This window comes from Rattus norvegicus, chromosome 11, assembly GCF_036323735.1.
Source record: "Rattus norvegicus strain BN/NHsdMcwi chromosome 11, GRCr8, whole genome shotgun sequence".
Taxonomy (NCBI): domain Eukaryota; kingdom Metazoa; phylum Chordata; class Mammalia; order Rodentia; family Muridae; genus Rattus; species Rattus norvegicus.
Window position 1 is genome coordinate 15,946,039 of NC_086029.1, and position 22,292 is coordinate 15,968,330.

General features: G+C 35.1%; 1 protein-coding gene across 3 annotated transcripts in view; it reads right to left on the reverse strand.

Moving 5' to 3' along the window:
* Nucleotides 1–1,386: 1,386 nt before the first annotated feature.
* The window catches only part of Zfp654 (zinc finger protein 654), a 64,533-nt gene continuing 43,627 nt past the window's right edge, over nt 1,387–22,292 (reverse strand). For 2 of the 3 annotated variants that reach the window (XM_237855.11, XM_063270836.1), the window contains exons 4-9: nt 14,144–14,279; nt 11,992–12,194; nt 11,306–11,445; nt 8,594–8,735; nt 5,194–7,507; nt 1,387–4,343 (exon numbers count right to left, since the gene is read on the reverse strand). In XM_237855.11, the coding sequence (XP_237855.6) occupies nt 4,336–4,343; nt 5,194–7,507; nt 8,594–8,735; nt 11,306–11,445; nt 11,992–12,194; nt 14,144–14,279 (2,943 nt within the window). In that variant the 3' untranslated portion in view covers nt 1,387–4,335. Of the gene's footprint in view, nt 4,344–5,193; nt 7,508–8,593; nt 8,736–11,305; nt 11,446–11,991; nt 12,195–14,143; nt 14,280–19,397; nt 19,488–19,605; nt 22,154–22,292 lie in introns of those variants that run through there. The other variant, XM_039088760.2, reaches the window with a different exon arrangement.

The following is a 22,292-nucleotide window of genomic DNA, read 5'->3' on the forward strand; positions in this document are numbered from 1 at the left end:
TGACTTGATCATGTACAGATGTTCATGTGCTTCAAGCTTAGTCCATCTAAGGCCTGAAGAACATTAAGAAATTATCAGATCATAGTCATCCTTGACAAAGTGTTTGCTCCTGTGAGCTTGTTCCAGAACAGCATGGCTCCTCCTCACTCCTGCTTCGTTTCTGCAGACTGCCTGATTTCCTAGCCAGGCCATGATACAGCCAGGATTGACAGTATGCTCTCTCAGCTTTCTAGCCCCCAACAGAGATGAATAAATTATGCTTGTGTATTATCTAATGTCAGGAATAGTGGCAACACCAAACAGACAAAAGTATACCTACTTTTCCAATTCCAAGGTGAAAAAAATGGAATGTTAAAGAACTTGCCTAAATATTTTAATAGACAGATTGCTGTGAAGATGGATTACATTTGATCCAAGATTATGTGTCCCTCCCTCAGTAAGAAAAATTTACATCTCATTGCTAGAATGTTTCAATAAATGTTTATGCGTCAAACTGCTGTAACACAGGCAAATCGCTTTTACTTATTCACTTGTAGTGCTATCTCATTGCATTAATGTTATTTCTACTTACATATTTTTTAAACATTTAAGGTATAGCTAATAGTGCAGAGTTTTGTTTTTCTCCTGAAACTGAATCAAAAGAGCCCTCTTGCCCAAGATCACTTTTGGATACAAACAGTAACATCAATAAATTTTTTTTTAATATTGGAATTAGGGCCTCAAGCATGCCAAACATGTTTCCATTGTTGAACCACACCTCTCATCTTTTTTTAGAATAGGATGAAAATACTGAGCATGACATGCACAGCCAGGACTTATCCTGATACCAAGTTGAGTTCTAGGAAGCACCTCATCATTGAAGGTACCAACGTTGACATATGCATTGTTTGTCATGTGCTGAGCTCTGATATCTCCTTTTGTCTCAAGTCTGCAGAGACTTGTCATCTTTTTTCTGAAATGACTCTAGTAGCCATTATTTTAACTGTTATGAATGTTTGTAATATGTTTGTGTGCCACGTGTGCCTTGTGCCCAGAAGACAGCATTAAATCTTCCTAGAAATAGAATTAGACAATTGTGAGAGGCCATGTGAATGTTGGCAACTGAACCCCTGAACTCAGGTCTTTTATAAAGAGCAGAAAGCGTTCTATAAAGCTCTGAGCCACCTTTTCAGTTCCATCAACTCTTACCCCTGAGCTTAAAAAATAAAGATAAAACAAACAACAACAAGAAAATCCTACTTGTATCATTTTCTGTCCTTTCAAAATATTTTAATACCTGGAATGTGAGTACATTAATGAAACATCCCATTTTTATGAAGCATAAAAATTCATTTAAATAAGCTGAATTCTTGAAATCAGTGTACTACATAAAAGTAAACACTTGCATTATCAACAAGGACAATGTTTTATTGAACAAATCTATGTACAATACAAAAAATTTCTTGAAATGAGACACTATTGTTGATTTATTGCAGTTCAATGGCTCAGTTTTAATTTGTACTTTTATAAAATGCAAAGTAAAATAATTTAATGTTCAACAAGGAAGCACAAATTTCCCTTCTTGCTGAATCTCTGTAGTATCTTTCACAAAACAATTCCAAAATGCAAATGCAGCATTTGCTCATTCTGAAAAGGTGTTTGACAGTACCAAATAAATTAAAAAATAAACACTATCATCCCTTTTAGGCTTTTCATTCATACAATATTAAACCAAACATGAAAGTACAGCTAAATGTTCAGTGTGATTTGAAAAGAATCACAGATCAATGATATAAATTATATTTTGTTATATATTGGTGATGGTTTTTAAAAAATGAATATGGCTAGAGCCCAAAGTACCAGTGTCCTTGTCCGCGGAGAGACTCTTTCCTGTGCATCTTCTGTGTCTGAGCAGCAAGGATTCAGATCTGCACTTTTGGTGACTTTACTGACACATATAATTCTTTATTTTAAAACAAATATTTGAAAGGTGGTTCATGTATCCTCAAAACATAAGTAGGAAAGGAGGAGTTGGGAAAGAACGTAGGTAAGATGGAAGCTTCCTTTCCTTCTGAATCCCAAATCAGAACTTCTGGGTTTACATAAAAGCAAAATGCTTTGGAGAAAATCATAATGCACAAATTCTTTCAACAGGTAAAATGAGAAGTATATAAAGAGGTTAGAAAAAATGTGGTCAAACAGAATTTTACATGACGTTTTGGGTTGGTTATATATGAACCAATTTTATCTATAGGAAAACTTTTTCTTAGCAACACAAGTCAAAAGAAAACCTTCAAGTTAAGCTTAAGGACAAAGTAACAGGCGGAATTTGTTTAACACATCTTTGCACACAAACTTCAAGAAAATGTAATGCTTTATGAATTTATATCTATCAGTGGTTACAACCTGTAAAAACTAAAGTTAAAAAATAGTAAAATGTAATTAACTGCAAAGTGTACAAAGCAGAAATTTTGTTCCAAAAAAAATTCATTGTGCAAATGAACCAGTTTCCAAACAGGATTTTTATTACAAGATGCACTTTTAATATGAACTGAAATAAAAGTCAATTATTACATTTTTAGTGTCAGGAAATATGGAAAATATTTTGAGTTGAAATTAAAGGATTTAAAATTCATGAGTTGCACTTATCTGTTATCTGCATGTAAATTCCAAAGCCTAATGTAGGCTACATAACAAACCTAAAACAAACTTCAATTTGATTGGAATGGACTAGTGACCATCATTGCATAGTTGCAAATGCCCATGGTAAATAATAAAATTCAGAACTGTTTTTAAAAAATAAATCCTCTGATACAGCATTATTGAAAAACATAGTTTTTAAAAGTCTGAATGCCACCCTGAAAGTAATGTCCTATTTTCCTAACCTCAATGTTCCTAAAATTTGTATGATGAAATTGATTCACAGAAAACCATGCTGGAGTAGCTGAAACACTTAGTTGACACGTGGCATACTAATATGTCTAAAGAATTCACTTTTTTATTTGTATGTCTTTATCTTGTTTAGAATTATATACTATTAGGTAAAGGAGATATCAGGTATTTTCCTTTTCATAACAGACAGGTGGGAAATATCTAGAGGATTTTAAGTGTAAAATATTTGTTTTAATAATAAGATAAAATCTTCCTTAAGAAAATCAATGATCACCAAGGACAATAATGCATTAATATATGTTATTGTATTCCTGTTGTGCAAATTTTGATGTAAATACTTCCTTAAATATAAAAAAAAAATCACCGTGCAGGCCAAATTCATCACTAATAAAGAAAGCACATTAATATGGCTTAATTTTGAATTAATTCTCCTAACTGAATAAAATAAACTCTTGATCTTATTCTTAGCCGACATACTTTTAAGCCAATTATTTTCATAGGACCATACTTAGATAATTCATACTAATATGTAAAGGACTTCACTCTGAATCATCCAGCAATGTCCTAATATTATGTACAGATAGAAATATCCCAGTGTGCTTTTACCATTATTCACATTGAAGATTTTTCAATTCAGTGTTTTCCTTCAACTATCTAGAAGGCAGTGGTCTTAGATTCTTCTTGCACCCCACTAAAGTAGCTGATGGTACCTTTCTTTTCCACTTCACACTGCTGCCTTTAAATAAATGACGTTACAGAGTGGGGTGTTGAAGGTTCTTTTCAAGAGCTTATTAGCCAAGCACTGTTTTTGTTTTATTTTTAATATTTCAATGGTGGCAAGCCATTCACTAAACTTTGACCTGTCTACTTAATCACCTAAAACAAGTTATAATCTTTAGCAGACAGCATGATGATAAATCAAGCTTTATTTCTATGTATCAGCTTCTAAATTATATCACAAACTAAAAAGCAACGAATGATTCTTTAAAATATGTTTGACCAGAAGGGAAGACATAATGAATATGCATGACAAGAAAACAAATTCCGTTTTCAGAATGTTTTACATTGTTTATTGTAAACCAGCTCCCCTCCACCTCATCTTGGAATGAATCAACTTTTTCCTTTCTTCAGTAAGGCCATAGCTGGTTTTTTATTTCTGACTAGTTACCCAAATGTGTTTTCACATAAAGCAAAACTGAACATGCTGCTATTAATCACCATAAACTTTTTAAAAGTGTGGTTTCATGGATAACTGGTACTTTGGGAGTTTTATAACCCTTTTGGAGTCTAAGCCGGCACATCTCCTCTGCAAGTTCATTCCAGAAAATGTGCTTTGTCTTTTCTTTAGTAATCCGAGACCACTCTAAAATTAAGGCCATCAGGGAAATAGCAAATTGATGATGCATTTTCTTGTAGTGCTTTGTTAACACTACTGCATGATCAACAGATCGTTCTGACACATTATCAGGCACCTGTAAAATAAAATGTTTTAATTCAAATTTCATAGATTATAGTACAAAAGCAAATCTTATATTTCTGGCATGTGTGTTGATGTGCTTTGTGGTGTGCATGTATGTGTATGAATGCTTCTGGGTACATGTATCCAGATCCATTTGGAGACTAGAGGGTGATGTTGGTTTTCTTTCTTGATAAACATGTTTAGGCAGGATCTCTCAAAGCTCTGAGATTCTGCTAGCTAGTCTAGATAGCCAGCTTGCTGGGGCATCTAACTGAGCTTCCCGCATGCGTGGATTACAGACAAGGCACCACGCTGGCCCAACATTTACATGGGTGCTGGGGATCTGAAGTCCAGTCCTCAGCACTGCACAGGAAGCATTTTATCTGCTGAGCCATTTCCCCAAGCTCTTTACTTCTATTTTTGACAGTAACTTATAGCTTTATTTGTTTCATATTCTATCATGCGGATGAAAAGTACTATTTCTACAAGTTCTATTATGTGAAACCTAGAATGAAGATTTCTGCTTGTAGCAGAAAAATTAGTGTAGTGTAGTGCAGTATAGGGCAGTACAGTACAGTATTAGTAGGAAAAGTAGGAGCAAAGAATAAACAATATTGAGCCATAGCGTCTACAAGTTCATAAGCCTGTACAAACTACTTGTGAATTTTTGTTGGTTTATCTAAAGGAAGAATATTACTCTCACCACATAGTGGTTGTGGATTTTAAGGAAATGTATAGATTAGTGCTTTATCATCTGGGATACACAAGTTACTGTTTTTAGTTGCACAAATATACATTATAGATATATTGATGGTATTATTACATTTCTAAAGATAGAGCTACTGAAAACAGAGAATACTTACTTTCATCATCTGAATCAAATCCAAAGAGTGTCTGACATTTCTTTTGTGCAAGGTGAGCCTCAAGTGCTTCTGCATTACAGTAGGTGGTCAGGCATTTGCCACATCGTAATCTTTTTACTGGTTTTTTATACATGTTATCTTGATCAGAACAGGCATCTACAATATCAGTCAGAAATTTTCTGCGTTTTGGCATACTAAGGTATCGTTCATCAAGGTAACTGGGAGGCAAAGGTCTGACAAATGGCTTTGTTAAAATTAAGCCATATGAAGTATGTTCACTTGTAAGATTTGGTTTGGATGGTGCCTGAGATACTGACAGGGCACTGTGTTCTTGTGATATAACATTGGGTATAACAGAACCATTTTCTGTCCCGTTTCTGTTTATGTCTATTTTCAGAGTAGCATCTGATGTAACTAATGGCATTTGCTCTATTTCACTGTGTCCGTTGACTAAGTCAGTGGGACTATGATTATTTTCAGGATTTGGCTCTATGGCAGGCATCTTTTGGTCTATCAAGCTTATATTTGAAACACTATCATCAGAATGTTCATTTCCATTCTGAACTAAACTGTCTGTTTTCTTTTCCATAGTGTCTATACATGTCTTTGGTTCTGTAGAATCTTTCCTTGATTTACTAGTAGAAACTGGCTGATGAATCGTTTGGTTCTCATTACTAAATGGGTCTATGTTCTGATGATTAGGAACCACTTCACCCAGTTGTGCAGATGATTCTGGTGTTTTGCTTAAGTAATGCTGGGCTTCGTGTTCATATAACAGAGGAAGATCTTCAAAAAGCTCATGGCATTCTGGAAAACTACACTGAGCTTGAAATATCCTGTGACTTTTTGTATGCTGTGCAAGCTGGAATGGCAGCTTAAATGACTCATTGCAGTTGAAATGCAAACAAAAGTACACATTTGGATAGCTGTGTCTATTAAGGTGGTCTATAAAGTGTTGAGAATCCTCAAACTGCCTTTGGCAAAATTTGCACTTTCCTTTGCTCCACTTCATTACAGTCTGCCGCACATTTAAATCAGTTGGATGCACAGTTCTTGCATGCATATTTAGAAACCCAATTCTTTTAAATATCCTTACACAGCCAAGAGCAGGACACTTGAAGTTTCCTTCTTGGTCTGTAGCATATACATCTTTTGGATGGCACACAGTTCCATTGATTTTATGAAGTACTGATGTTTCTTGATTCAGATCATAATCATCTTCATAATTATCTTCATTCTCTTCCTCCTCATAGTCATCATCACACTGAGATAAAGACTCTGAGATATTATTGAAAGAAGTATCTGGTCTACCATTTTCAACAATGTTTTCCATAGCATTCTCTGGCATAGCAATAGGAATTTTAATGAACTCAGCCATGTGTTCACGGGTGACCTCTTTGTTTCTCTCACTGGAAGCAGTCAATGTCTCTATTTCTAAGCTCTTAGTATTTGAATTCCCATTTTCAAAGGAAATTGAAGATTTGGAACCATTTATTTCTTCCAAAGTGATGATTTCTGGATCATCCTGTTGTGCTGTAGCAATTTGCTGCCTCTGAATCTTCTTAACATGATTTTTTAAATGCTTCTGCATAAGACCTCTGTTCCTAAATTTCCTACCACATATCACACATGAAAAACTGCCTTTTTTCTGATGAGCCTGGGCATGCCTTACAATATGGCCACCAAGAAATTCCTTGTTACATAACATGCACCGATGCCTGGGGACACTATGATCCACTTTGGAAGTGTTAAGAACAGAGAGGCTTCTCTTCGAGTTAACCTGCCCTTTCCGCTGCATCACAGATGTACCATCAGGATCCGTCTCTCCAGTGCTCAGATCTGTGAGTGTGTCAAGCCCGTCTTCCACACTCTGTTGTTCCACTCTGTTTTTTAGACTACCTGCAGAATTTTCCAGTGTATTTTCATTTATAAGTTTCATTGCTGATTTATCACGTAATAATGCCACACAGTTTTTCTTAATCATTACGAAGTTCCAAAACTCAGGGTCAAAAAACAATCCCTTTTTCAAAATTGGAAGTAATTCAAAACGAACACGATTTTGAACAGTACTCGTGCCTTCACTATACTCTTCATCTGGACGTCTGTAAAGCTCTTCAACGGTTTGGTAGGCATCTAAGGAACGCTCAAGAAAAAATACTGAGAGAGCACAAACCCTGACAATCTCTAGATCATTTGGCAAAAAATGTGCAATTGTTTTATAAATTAGACATTTAGTTTCAGGATCATCATGGAGATCAAGCTGGAGAGCACAACCACATATCTCAACGCAAATCTGTAAGCCTTCTTCTTCAACCTGGAAAACAAATGTTCCCACTAAATATATCTTAACAAATCACCATATTGTCTGCTCGAAAATTTTGAGTACAATTCCAAAAACTTTCTGAAACAGTATTCTGAAGTATGGGAAGAATTTCTAAATCAAGTCTCTTCAATAATTATGTTTCCTTTACTCTTTTATATTTAGTTTTCATGTTTGACAAGACCCAATAACCACAGTATAAAATGTTTGCAAACTTTGTTTAGAATTTTCTTTCAACTCTAGTCTCCCTTAAGGGATCATTCTCTTATATTTTTGGTTGTGAGCCTAGCCTTTAACGGCTGAGCCATCTCTCAGCCCTTAAGGGATCATTCTCATTCTCTGACAGAAGAGTTAATACATGTCATTTCAAATAGATGCCAAGAAGTAATTATGTTTTAAAATCAGTACAAATTTTATCATACTAAATAGAATTTATAATAATGGTGATATTATTGTTATTGCTATTATTATAATATATAGTAGGCAAGAGCTTTACATTTACTCAAATACAAAAGGGGGCACCATACAGATCTAATGAAGTATAAGAACAATAAGCTTACTGGAAATTGTATGAAAATCAGTCAACCTTTTACTTCTGTTAATGATAATTATATTAGCTTTTACTGCAGAATTTTTTATTGATCCACGGAAATCGACTTTATGCCTCTAATAGTTGGAATAGTAAACACATCTTTGACCAAGACAAGAAATCAGAACGGCATTATTGTATGCCATACTGCCAACATATGGGTTATGGACTGTAGGAAAAAGTAACCATTTGCAAGCTTCATGTCCTCGTAAGCCTCTTATAGTCTGGTAATTCCACTTAACTATATACAGTTTTATTATCAACTAAGATTTTCTGAGACAGTGAAGGAGTATCAGATCATTTGTAGATTAGTATTCAAAAACAGAATTTATAATGGTAAAAATGATAATTTGATAGTCCAAATTAAGAAAAAATAGATTGTTTCTTTCTTCAACAAGTGCCATATTGAATATCTGAAGCTGAAGAGAAAGAATTTTGACAAACACAGAATGTAGCATTAAAATTTAAAAACTGAAATGGAATATATTTACCTCATCTTTAATGATTTTCATGAAAGGAAATATGACTCTCACATTAGTTGCTGTTCTTAAAAGTTGGTAACATTGATCTACAAACACTTGTTTTGAAGGATTAGATTTAAGCTGTAGTTTACTCCATATGAAAATCAACTCCCTGTAAATGAGAAAAAGACATATATCAAAACTCTTAAGTGCCGACATTGCTTTCTTTGGCCTGATTCTATACTATCCTAGCAAGGCTATACACAAAGTAGTTATAAATATGTATGCTCTTCATGCTACCTTTGAGATTAATAGAAGTTAAAAGAGAAAAATAAAAAATACATAATCTTCATGATATGCCGCCATACCTAAGAAATTTATAGTGTTGAATCAAATCAGTCCTAATTTCATATACTAATACTGACATTATAACTTTAAAACACAAACTTTGACCTTTAGTATACTATTATCAGAACACCATCCAAGAATGGAGTTAAGTGAGAACTCTGAGTGCTTGTGAGAAAACTGAGTCCAAGAAACCTGAGTCTTGTGACTTTAGTGTCTTCAAACACATGGACTTGTTCTTGAAATGTTTTTCATGTCCTACCTAGGCGCAGTGGACAGGAGTGAGTTTACTTCCATTTCTCAGTGTAACTGGCTATCGTTACTTGTTTATATATCTTTATGGAAAAACAACTTTTTGCCATATTCTCCACATATGGCTTGTCCTTATGATTCTATACTTTATTCATGTGATTTCTCTTAATCCTCAGTATAAATTGTCTGATGTTCTGAATAAAGTTTGCTGTAAGTTGTATAAAATTTAGTCGGTCTCATTATTTTGGCTTCATTTCCCCAGGTCCTGTTGCCAACTAGACCAGTAAACATACTACTTGCAAATTTAAAAACAGTATTTTAGAGTATTTTCATCCTATTAAGATAATGAAAGTAATTTTAAAATTTAAACATATTATAGTACTGATTCTAAAACTGTATTCTTTACACTATCTTTAGATCATGTGCTTTTCTGTGAACATGCTATACTTTTGAACAGACAAACTATAGAGCACTTAAAGCATTCACAGGGAGAGTCTTTTCTAATACACGGCCAAGGATGCACAAGGAGGGCTTTCGAGTGAAGTGAAAGCATAAGGACACAACTCAGATAGAAATCTTAGTCCTGGGGGCAAGTTTGCTTGTGTTTGTTTTGTCCAATTGATTTCCTATCGGTGTCTTGTGAGCTCAGCACATGCAAGAAGAGTAGGGCTCACTGGACACTGGGTTTTCTTCATTTTACATGTAACATCATGTAATTACAACTCTGCTTGAGAGAAATGTAACAATTCTGCTATCAAAAAGTATTCTGAGCCAAGACAGAATAACAAACATTCAGTTTAAAAATTCATGAACTCTAATATATTCTATATTATTAATTTTTTAAAAAAGTGACTAACTGTTCCAGTTAGGAAACAACATTGTGTTTGCTGCTACTCACAGTGATTTTGGTTTTCAATCTCCCGATGCACCTATTTCCTGAGATGCTGGTTTATATATTTTATAGGCTTGTTTATATATTTTATAAATCACATTTTCCAATTAGTAATGCATGAACATCTCCTCAGTAATACAATGTATGATGGAAACAGTTACTGACATTTAAAAAATAAAAAAGCTAATGTTTGCTTACCTTTATTCACTATCTTTAAAGACATCTCCAACTGCCTGCCTGGTATATACTCAAGCTTATTAAGTCCCTAGCTTCCTACGCAGATTCTATATAACCTTTAAGATACCAAAAAATAACATTTGATTAATACATTTTTGTTAGCTGAAAATCTGGGGTATTTTATTTTGTTTTGGTCTGTTATTGTTTCACAGATGCCAGAGAACGATTCTGTAGCTAAGCTATTGTCCTATTCAGACACTCTCATAGCTATTGTATCCCTAAATACTGAAGCCTCTTGAGGAATTTCGTAAGATAAAGCATACACATAAAAGATGGTGGTATATGTTAGAAATAAGGAAAGATTTCATAAAAACAAATAGCCCAATTATATTAAAGAACATATAGCCTAACTCTGCAATGCATTTTAAAACAAAATGATAGCTGGAAACCAGAAGATAGATAATCCATTTAATATTTTACCAGTGAACATATTACAAATATATACATGTTTATTTCTTCCCAACTTGTTCCAATATAGGATTTTATGGACAGTCTTTACACTCAAAAAGTTTTATTTTGTTTTTTTTTAATTCTTAGCTGATAAAAGTTTAATATTTCTCTTATCTCTTTGTTAAATTGCAGGGGTTGGGGAGGGAGGTGGACTTAAAAAACAAAATATATACCTATCCCAAGATTTTTTTTTCAGCATAACAAACAACAAAAACATAAAAGCAACTGAAGGGGCTGGAGAAATGGTTGAGTGGTTAAGAGCTTGTATTACTATTATAGAAGACCCTAGTTCAGCTGCTAGCATCCATGGTGGATGGCTCACAAACACCATCCCTCCAGCTCCAGAGGATCTGATGCCCTCCTTCTGGCCTCCAACAGCATCTGCACTCACATGCACATATCAATACACATACACACATAATTTAATAATAAAACTATACAGTTTTTAAAAAGTAGTTGAACACTTTCATACAACTGTAAGAAAAATATATAGTCCAAACTCTATTAACCAATCCTCCTTTAGTTCACCATTTTTCCATTTCAAATTATGCATCAGAAACACTCACCATATATAGTACATGTCCCCATTCTGGAGCTGTGGAATAAGAAAGGATTCACAGAGTTGTAAGGCTAGCAAAGTCTTGCCTTCTTTCTCAGTGTTACAGATGATATCAATTCCACTCTTACAGTCAGTTTTCAACAAATGCTATAAGAAGAAAGGAAAAGTCAGTTCCTATCATCAAAAACATATACAACTCTAGTTGCAGTTTCTATTTTTATACTTGCAAGTACTGATAAATTTTTAGTTTCTTTTACAATTATACATTGTATTGAAACACTTTCATAGTTTCAGAGTGTAACACTTGCATTTCACAATGAGTACTTGCAAGATCATTAATGCCTATGGGTAAGTAAAATTCAGGTTAGGAAAGAAGTCCTTTTATTGTAAAAAGCAAAATAAATATAAGCATTTAACTTCTTAGTCCTTTAAGAGTCAAAATCATAATATTTCTCAGTTTTTATTTTTTCCGTATCATACCAATTACTTAGTTAAGTATATTATATTATCTCAATCATTTGTTACTATCAGATTCTAAGGCACATGAACTTAAAAGAAGAGTACCAAGTAAATACATTTAGATAGTATGATCTCTGAATCCTTGTTATCAATGCAAAACAATTCAGTTACAGTAAAGTTGTGTTTTGTTTTTAGTAAGGTTAATAAATGGTAATATGAAAAAAAGTCTCAAACCTCCCGGAATAGCTGATCTTCTACAGGTGACATAAACAGACAGGTGAAGAGCGCTTGATGGAAGTACAAGTCTTTACTGATTTCAGGGTGATTTATACAAGATTTAATAAGAGCCATTGCTTCAGGTATGCGTTCACAGGCAATTAGATATCTGGCACGTAGTTCAAAGAACAGTGGATTTTCAGAACTTAAGTATTTGTTCACTATATTAAAAAAGAAAACATCATTACTCTGAAAAAGTATCCAAACTTTGTTTTAAACTTTACAACTAAAACATATTTCATTAGATTATATAAATAACATGTTCACAGAAAACTTATTTTTGAATAGTCATCTAAGATGGCTGATCAATGAATAAAAAAAACAAACAAACAAACAAAAGAGACCGAATACTAAACTAGTACATTAAAACCACATTAAATCTTATTAACTGCAGGGAAATGTAAGCTAAGTTAATGAAAAACCTTTATCATGAATAAATATTAAATAAAATTAATGCAAAGTTGTGTCGCAGTTTCTAATTAATGTCACTAAGGATAATTACTAATTCATGATTACTTTTACTTTCATAATATACAAACACATTTAACTGTGTAAGTTTATTTAAACCTAACAACCTTATGACAGATTCTATGCTATTTGTTTTATTAGAGATTAAATGACTCGCCCAATGACAAAGATATGATAAGTGCCAGAGACTGAAATGGAACCTATATTTTATGATTTTTAAGTCCAAACATTTTTCAATTATTTATATTTCATCAGTATCTATTGAAGTATACTTTATTTTGGCTTAAACATTTTACTTACATTTACTTCTAAAATGTTTGATGAATAAACAATGACTTGGAATTCATGCAAAAATCTGTTTCAGTCTGAACTCCAGAGAAGAGTCATCTATATTAGTGAGGCTCTGGGGAGGCTTTGCCCAAAGTGAGTGATGCTAGTGTAGTTATAAAAGGGATCTGAAGAGCCATCAGCTTCACACTCACTCTGTTCTAGCTCCTCCTGCCTTTTTCCATTTGTGCCTTTCTTGATGCTTCCTACCCTATCTTCTCTAGCCACAGTTCCTTGTTTCCTCTCACTATGACCCTTATCTTTCCTATAATTTACTCTTGATAATTCTGATCAATAAGCAAGTCTTTCTCCTCATTTTCAACTGTCTTGGTCTTTGATTTGCTCTAAGTGTTTTCCAATCTACACATCAAGCAACAGCTCCCTTGTTTGCCTTTCGTTATCCATTCTTTGTATAGTGCTGGTTTGGTCTTAAGCCCCGCGTGATAGTCCCTTCTACACATACTCCATGTCTTGACCTGTTGCAAATGAGAATATCCTTATATGTTTAACACATGATAATTAACTGTTCCCAAGTTGAAAGAGCTTGTCTGTTTACTTTGGCTTTACACATTTTTGTGCTTATACACTATGGTTAAGTTTATATGCTAAGTTTTGGTGATCCACATAGAACTCAGGACATTTTAGTAATATGGGAAACTAAAGGGTTTCCCATATTAACAGGTGGGATTAGAGAACAGAGCCTCCTGTTTCAATAAGATATTCTGGTTCTCAAGAATCCATTATGGGTCAGTATGTAAGAGCTGATGTCAAAGAAGGATGTAAAGTAATGAGGGAATGATACAAAATTTTATTAGTTTGGGAAATGCTATTCTATCATATTTGAAATTTACTTATTTATTTAAGTCATTCATTCATAATGTGATCATTCAATCACAGTACTGTACACAGTAATCATCAGTATTAACCAATTTCTATGTGCAGGGCATTGGACTAACTATAGAATATAGGCACAGAATATGGTAGTAGTTTTCTATTACCATAGTAACAGGGAAAATAAATTCAAAGCTCCAACTTTCAGAGCACTTCCATGCAATGGACAGATATTCTGTGTGTTATTTTTATGAAAAGCTTTAAGGTTTGAACTTAAAAAAAAAAAACAATGAAAAAGTGTTCCTACTTAAACATATTTTATAACTATAACTGCTGGGTCAAAACCAAACTCCCTTTAATACCCAGTAAATATGCCAACAGTCACAGTACCATTACTAAATGAAATATAACAAAGCTGTTATCAAGAAGCACTTTGGGCCAGGTTAGAAAAGAAATGGTTTTGGTGTCGACTCTCCTAAAGTACCTATCTCCTGAGATGCTGGTTGTGCTTTAAGAACAGCTTGCAACACTGGATCTTCCCATGGACCACCATCTTTAATGATTCGAGTCACCAGTTCCAGATTCACATTTCCATATCTGCGGAGGTGATTCTGGCATTCCTAGGAGAGAAAAGTCATTTTGGCTTTGTGAATTTAAAGGAGTTAAAAACTACTTGATCATCCTTGTTCATAAAGTGACTGATGGCCACATGATAACTACTCAATTATAAAAGAGAAAAAGTAACAAACAGTCTTAATGCCAAAGGTTACACAGACATATATGATTGGATCGAAAAAAATTCCATTAAAACAGGGATAAAATGTAACCAACGGAAAAACCTACAGGTGAATCACTTGTAGGGAAAGAACCAGGTTGCAAACAGCTGAAAATTAAATGATCTGTTGAGTTTACATAAAAATTCAAAAAGAAGTGCCTGTTAACAACAACAGGAGAAAGGCTCAGGGGACGTGCAGCTCAGCATGTACACTCTATGCACAGGAGACACACAGGTCCCTTGCTCTGCCCTGAACTTAAGCCACATCTTACGCTTCAGTGATAAATTTCAAAACTCAAAACTCCACTTCCTTTTGTTTGAAAATTAGATTTGTGATTTAGCAGATGAAAAGACAACAGGTCAAGAAAAGAAATCAAACCTATAACAGGGAACAGTTTGCATCAGGTTTTAGATACAGATGTACTAATAAAATAAGTAATAATCAATCAGTACTCTCCAGCTTCTGTATTTTTATATACGTAAGTGCTTTTAAATCATATTTTATAATACAGTAACATTAGTAAAGGAATTACATTGATTTACTTAATTTTATTTCCTGAGTTTGATGCACCAGTGTTAGATATACATCACTTGCATACCTGTTGAACTTTTTTTTCTGGTTCATTATATGCTAAGAATTTTAAAAGTTGTTCAGGAAACTTAGTCTTAGAATTTTGAAATATAAACTAAGACTTAGTAAATAAATAAGTTGACCTTGAACAGTTAAGAAAAAAGATAGGGCTGGAGAGATGGCTCAGCAGTTCAGACTGCTCTTCCAGAGGTCCTGAGTTCAATTCCCAGCAACTATAGGATGGCTCACAACCATCTGTAATGAGATCTGATGCACTCTTTTTGTATGTTTGAAGACAATGACAGTCTACTGATATACTGTCTAGATTTGTGTGTCAACTTGACACAAGCTGAAGTTATCACAGAGAAAGGAGCCTCAGTTGTGGAACTGCCTCCATGAGACCCAGCTGTAAGGCATTTTCTCAACTAGTGATCAAGGGAGGAGGATCCAGCCCATTGTGGGTGGTGCCATCCCTGGGCTGGTGGTCTTGGGTTCTTTAAGAGAGCAAGCTGAGCAAGCCAGGGGAAGCAAGCCAGTAAGTAACATCCCTCCACGGCCTCTGCCTCAGCTCCTGCTTCCTGATCTGCTTGAGTTCCAGTGCTGACTTCCTTTGGTGATGAGCAACAATGTGGAAGTGTAAGCTGAATAAACCCTTTCCTTCCCAACTTGCTCCTTGGTCATGTTTGTGCAGGAATAGAAACCCTGACTAAGACAAATGACATACATAAAAGAAACAACATCTTAAAAAAAGAAAAAAGAAAAAATATGATAATGAAACTGGCAGTATCTGAATATATTTCAATATTGTCTGCATTTCAGTTAAAGGGGTTTTTTATATTTAACATAATACTAGAGGCAGACAGGTAACTTTGTATCTTATAAATACTGTTTAACCATTTTAAAAGGTGTTAAAATGTTTGACCCATTAGATGAATCATCAATTAAATTCACAGTGGCCATTACTTTACTTGTCTTAAACTATCACATTTTTGTGTCCTTTGAACATTACATTTGTGACCTAAAAGTTAATTCTAAGTATTATTTTTCACTTATTGATTAAGAAAAAAGACGGTTTACTAAATAATAAAATGGACTAAACCAAAAAACAAAAATTCCTAATGGGGTGTCTCTGATCCCCAGATTGATCTCAAGATGCTGGGCTCAATCAGTCCTCCCTCAGGCTCCCAGCTAACAGGAATTAGGAGCACACCACACCAAAGAACTCACAATTTTGTGTTAATTATTTCACACATATATAATTATTTCATCAAAGAAAAAAAATCGTTAAGTTCAATTGTTAGAAAATAAGGTACCTCCTAAATGATTTTTAAGGGTATCTCTAAATTAAAACCACGAAGTATAAAAAAAATCCTAGAGTGGGCAAGTTACTTAACATCTCTGTCCTCTATCAGTTAATTTTTCTACAGCACGGCTACGTGATAAGATTGTTGTGAGGATTAAATAACAACATGCAGTAAATAGTAAAAGGTTCTTGGGACAGTACTTTCTACATGTAAGTAAGTACTCATTGAATGTGAGCTTTTAGTTCTTAAGAGTATTTAACATTTTCAAAAAAAGTACACATGTGGCATATGTAAATAATCTATTTTAGGGTACCTAGAAAAAATGTATTTTCTCATCAGCATGCTATAACATTTATTATTAATGGATATGCGGAGGGAAAAGTATGTTTAAGCATATATGAATTACCAGTTATATTGCCAATTATGCTGAGGTATTCAGAACTGGACTCGTTATGTTAGTGTATCCTGTAAATTTCCTTTTAAAAAAGTAGAAATTTAGTTTAAAAAAGAAAAAACAAAGGCTCTAAAGCTCCTGATTTAGATCACTGAAAGTTTCTCAGAGAAAGCTCTGACAATTTACCTTTAACAACTGCCAACCTCAGGCAATTTGGGAGGTAAGCACGTCACGGTGCAGTCGGGTCCGTTATGTACTTCTACCCTGGCGAGGATGACAGTATACACTATCCATCTGGTAGGACACCTTTGAAACTATTCTTTTCTCATTTAATGTGTAAAATATCAGTGTGATTATTCTGGGATATTTTTGTTTCTTTTGTCAATATACTAAATTTTGGAGAGTACTACTATGGAAAATAACACTTATAGAGGTAATAAAAATGAATCATTTCGGTGTAGTCTACTTTTGAAAAGACAGAATGAAATAAGTATAAAAATAGTTCCTTTCTTTAGAAAGGCATGAATGGCTTTTTGCATGGTATTCAAACTAACACCCCCAAAGTTAGTATAGAATTTACTGCACTATAGAATTTTTCTCTCCTGAAGCACTAGGCAGATTATTAGAATGTTTTCTGAAACAATACATGGATGTACATTAACGCACTCCTCTACATTAACTGCTTACTACTGTTGCTTACTGAAGTGGGTTTATTCTATTTCCTTTAGCTAGTTCCCTTCAACACTGTGCCTTTGCCAAAGGTATGAAGAACACAACTCTACTCCCCTTTCTTTCAGAATCCATTGTAAAGTAGGATTAATGTTTTATTCTGAAGCTAGATTTTTTTTCTTTCCTAAACTGGTTGCCATTTTAAAGTACACATGTGTCTATAAAGCTGTATTACAGTATATGGATATTTGGACATATGAGTTTGACCCCTTTGTCAGCTTATCATTATTAGAAATTTAAGGCCATACCTATCTGGACCATAACTATTACACATGACACATCCTTTTCTCCATCCATGTCCACAACATTTTAAATTCACCTTCAGTTTTACCTGTCCCTTCCTCTACTCATGTCACTCTTCCTTAAACAAATGCCACGGTGTTATCCAAAACCATCCTATTTAGTCATTTAGTTGAATGATTGGCTGATTGATTGACTGATTGGTTGATGTGTTGTCTTTGCACATTTCCCATTACTCAAAAAGCGTTTATTATCTACTTCAGTCCACAACAGATTTAATTACTGTCATTTCAGTATTAAATCCACTCTTAATTACCACATTAAGATGAGGGCTTTGGATATTATTATCTTACTTTCCTTAGCTAATTAGGAGTTTATTCAGGTCTGGGGAGATGACTCTGAGTCATATCACATGCTATATAAACAGGAGAACCTGGGTGTAAATCCTAAACATCGACATAAGAATCAGGCATGCCTGTTACCACATTGCTGAGGGCAGAAACTCACTGACCAAGAACCCTAGCTGACATGGTCAGCTTCAGGTTGAGCAGACCCTGTTTCAAAATAGTAAGATGGCAAGTGATAAAGGACACCCATAATCCTCTCTGTCCTAGGCATGTGAGCATGAGTGAGAATACTCACTCATCCACTGTGCAACGTACCTTATAACATGCTTGTACAAACACACACAAATATTTTTTCTTCTAAAAAATAATTTCATTTTGGAAGATTTACCAGTATGTACTTTTGTGCAGCATGTACAGTGCCCATGAAAGACAGTAAAAGGTATCAAATTCCCTGGACCTAGTATTACAGATGGTTGTGATCTGCCATGTGGGTACTGGCAATCAAACCTGGGTTATCTGGGTTAACTGCCACACCATCTCTACACATACAGAAAATATATATTTTGTTATTTTTTATACAATATATTTTATTTACATTTCGAATGTTATTGCCTTTCTTGGTTTCCCCACCATAAGCCCCCGCCTGATCCCATCCTCCCCTTCTTCTATGAGGCTATTCCCCTTGTCCAACATCCCCCCTTCTCCCCTCTCCTCCCAGACATTCCCCTACATTGGGGGGTTCAACCTTGGCAGGACCAAGGGCTTTTCCTACCATTGGTGCATAACAAGGCCATCCTCTGCTACAATATGCAGCTGAAGCCATGGGTCTGTCCATGTGTACTCTTTCAGTAGTGGTTTACTCCATGGGAGGTCTGGTTGGTTGGTATTGTTGTTCTTATGGGGTTGCAAACCCCTTCAGTTCCATCAATCCTTTCTCTAACTCTTCCAATGGGGATCCCGTTCTCAGTTCAGTGGTTTGCTCACATTCACTTCTATATTTGTCATGCTCTCGTTGAGCCTCTCAGGAGACAGCTATATCAGGCCCTTGCCAGCATGCACTTCTTGGCTTCATCAATGTTATATGATGGTATGATACATATGAAGGTATGATGGTTGTGTGTGTGTGTGTGTGTGTGTGTGTGTGTGTGTATGGGATGGATCCCAAGGTGGGGTAGGCTCTGAATGGTCATTCCTTTAGTTTCTGCTACAAACTTTGTCTCCATTATCTCCTCAATGAATACATTGGTTCTCCCTTTTAAGAAAGACTGAAGTATCTGCACTTTGGTCATCCTTCTTGTTGAGTTTCATATGGTCTGTGGATTGTATCTTAGGTAATTCAAGCTTTTGGGCTAATAAACAATTATCAGTGGGTGCATACCAGGTGTGTTCTTTTGTGATTGGGTTACTTCACTCAGGATGATATTTCAAGCTCCATAAATTGCTGACAAATGCTCTATTCAAATGATACCTTGTTCAAGGAAGACATAAAGAAATTAAAGACTTCTTAGAATTTAATGAAAATAAAGGCACAACATACCCAAACTTATGGGACACAATGAAAGCAGTGAGAAGAGGAAAATGTATACCTCTAAGTACCTCCAAAGAGAAACAGGAGAGAGCATACATTAGCAGCTTGACAATACACCTAAAAGTTCTAGAACAAAAAGAAGCAACTACACCCAAGAGGAGTAGAAGGCAGGAAATGATCAAACTCAGGGCTGAAATCAACCAAGTAGAAAGTAAAAGAACTATACAAAGAATAAACAAAACCAGGAGCTGGTTCTTTGAGAAAATCAACAAGATAAACTTTTAGCCAGAATAACCAGAGGACACAGAGAGTGTATCCAAATTAACAAAATCAGAAATGAAAAGGCAGACATAAAAACAGAATCTGAGGAAATTAAAAAAAATATCAGATCCTACTACAAAAGCCTATATTCAACAAAACTGGAAAATCTGGATGAAATAGACAATTTTCTAGATAGATATCAGGTACCAAAGTTAAATGAGGAACAGATACGCTATCTAAAGAACCCCATAACTCCTAAAGAAATAGAAGCAGTTATTAAAAGTCTCCCAAACAAGAAAATCCCAGGACCAGATGGGTTTAGTGCAGAATTCTAGACCTTCACTGAAGACCTAATACCAATACTGTCAAATTATTCTACAAATTAGAAACAGTCAGAGCACTACCCAATTTGTCCTATGAAGCCACAATTATGCTTTATATCTAAATCATACAAAGACCCAACAAAGAAAGAGGACTTCAGAGCAATTTCCCTTATGAATATCGGACTCAAAAATACTCGGAGAAGCCAGAATAGACTACACTCTGCCCACATTTCTGACTCCAGAGGAAAACACCTAATGCCAACTGGGACCCCAGTGCACGGGAGCTCCTAGTTGCTGCCCTCACGGAGAGCTCAAAAGCAACACCCCATGAGCAAACTTGAGCCGCGGGACCACAGGTAAGACCAACTTTGCTGCTCCAAGCGACCTGCCTGGTAGACTCAGGCCCACAGGAACAGCTGAAGACCAGTAAAGAGGAAAGACTACAGGCCCGAAAGCAGAACACTCTGTTCATATGGCTGAAAGAAAACAGGAAAACAGGTCTATAGCACTCCTGACACACAGGCCTATAGGACGGTATAGCCACTGTCAGAAATAGCAGAACAAGGTAACATCAGAGACAACCTGATGGCGAGAAGAAAGCGCAGGAACCCAAGCAACAGAAACCAAGACTACATGGCATCATCGGGGCCCAATTCTCCCACCAAAGAAAACACTGAATATCCAAAAACACGGCAAGAAAGGAATCCAAGAAAGACATGAAGAACTCCCTTAGAGAAACACAGGAAAACATAAATAAACAAGTAGAAGCCTATAGAGAGGAATCACAAAAATCCCTGAAAGAATTCCAGGAAAACACAATCAAACAGGTGAAGGAATTAAAAATGGAAATAAAAGCAATAAAGAAAGAACACAGGGAAACAACCCAAGATATAGAAAACCAAAGGAAGAAACAAAGAGCCATAGATACAAGCATCACCAACAGAATACAAGAGATAGAAGAGAGAATCTCAGGAGCAGAAGATTCCATGGAAATCATCGACACAACTGTCAAAGATAATGGAAAATGGAAAAAGCTACTGGTCTAAAACATACAGGAAATCCAGGACTCAATGAGAAGATCAAACCTAAGGATAATAGGTATAGAAGGGAGTGAAGACTCCCAGCTCAAAGGACCAGTAAATATCTTCAACAAAATCATAGAAGAAAACTTTCCTAACCTAAAGAAAGAGATGACCATAAACATTCAAGAAGCCAAACAGAACTCAAATTCAAAGAAACAGAACTCCAAATAGATTGGACCAGAAAAGAAACTCTTCCCGTCACATAATAGTCAAAACACCAAATGCACAAAATAAAGAAAGAATATTAAAAGCAGTAAGGGAAAAAGGTCAAGTAACATATAATGGCAGACCTATCAGATTCACACCAGACTTCTCGCCAGAGACTATGAAAGCCAGAAGATCCTGGAAAGATGTCAGACAGAACCTAAGAGAACAAAATGCCAGCCCAAGTTACTGTATCCTGCAAATCTCTCAATTAACATAGATGGAGAAAACAAGATATTCTATAACAAAACCAAATTTACACAATATCTTTCTACAAATCCAGTGCTACAAAGAATAATAAATGGTAAAACCCAACATAAGGAGGCAAGCTACACCCTAGGAACAACAAGAAACTAATTGTCTTGGCAACAAAGCAAAGAGAGGAAAAGCACACAAACATAATCTCACATCCAAATATGAATATAACAGGAAGCAATAACCACTATTCCTTAATATCTCTCAACATCAATGGTTCAACTCTCCAATAAAAAGATATAGATTAACAAACTGGATAAGCAACGAGGACTCTGCATTCTGCAGCATACAGGAAACATACCTCAGAGACAAAGACAGACACTACCTCAGAGTGAAAGGCTCAAAAACAACTTTCCAAGCAAATGGTCTGAAGAAGCAAGCCGGAGTAGCCATTCTAATATCGAATAAAATCGATTTTCAACTAAAAGTCATCAAAAATATAAGGAAGGACACTTCATATTCATCAAAGGAAAAATCCACCAAGATGAACTCTCAATCCTAAATATCTATGCCCCAAATACAAGGGCACCTACATACGTAAAAGAAACCTTACTAAAGCTCAAAACACACATTGCACCTCACACAATAATAGTGGGAGATTTCAACACCCCACTCTCATC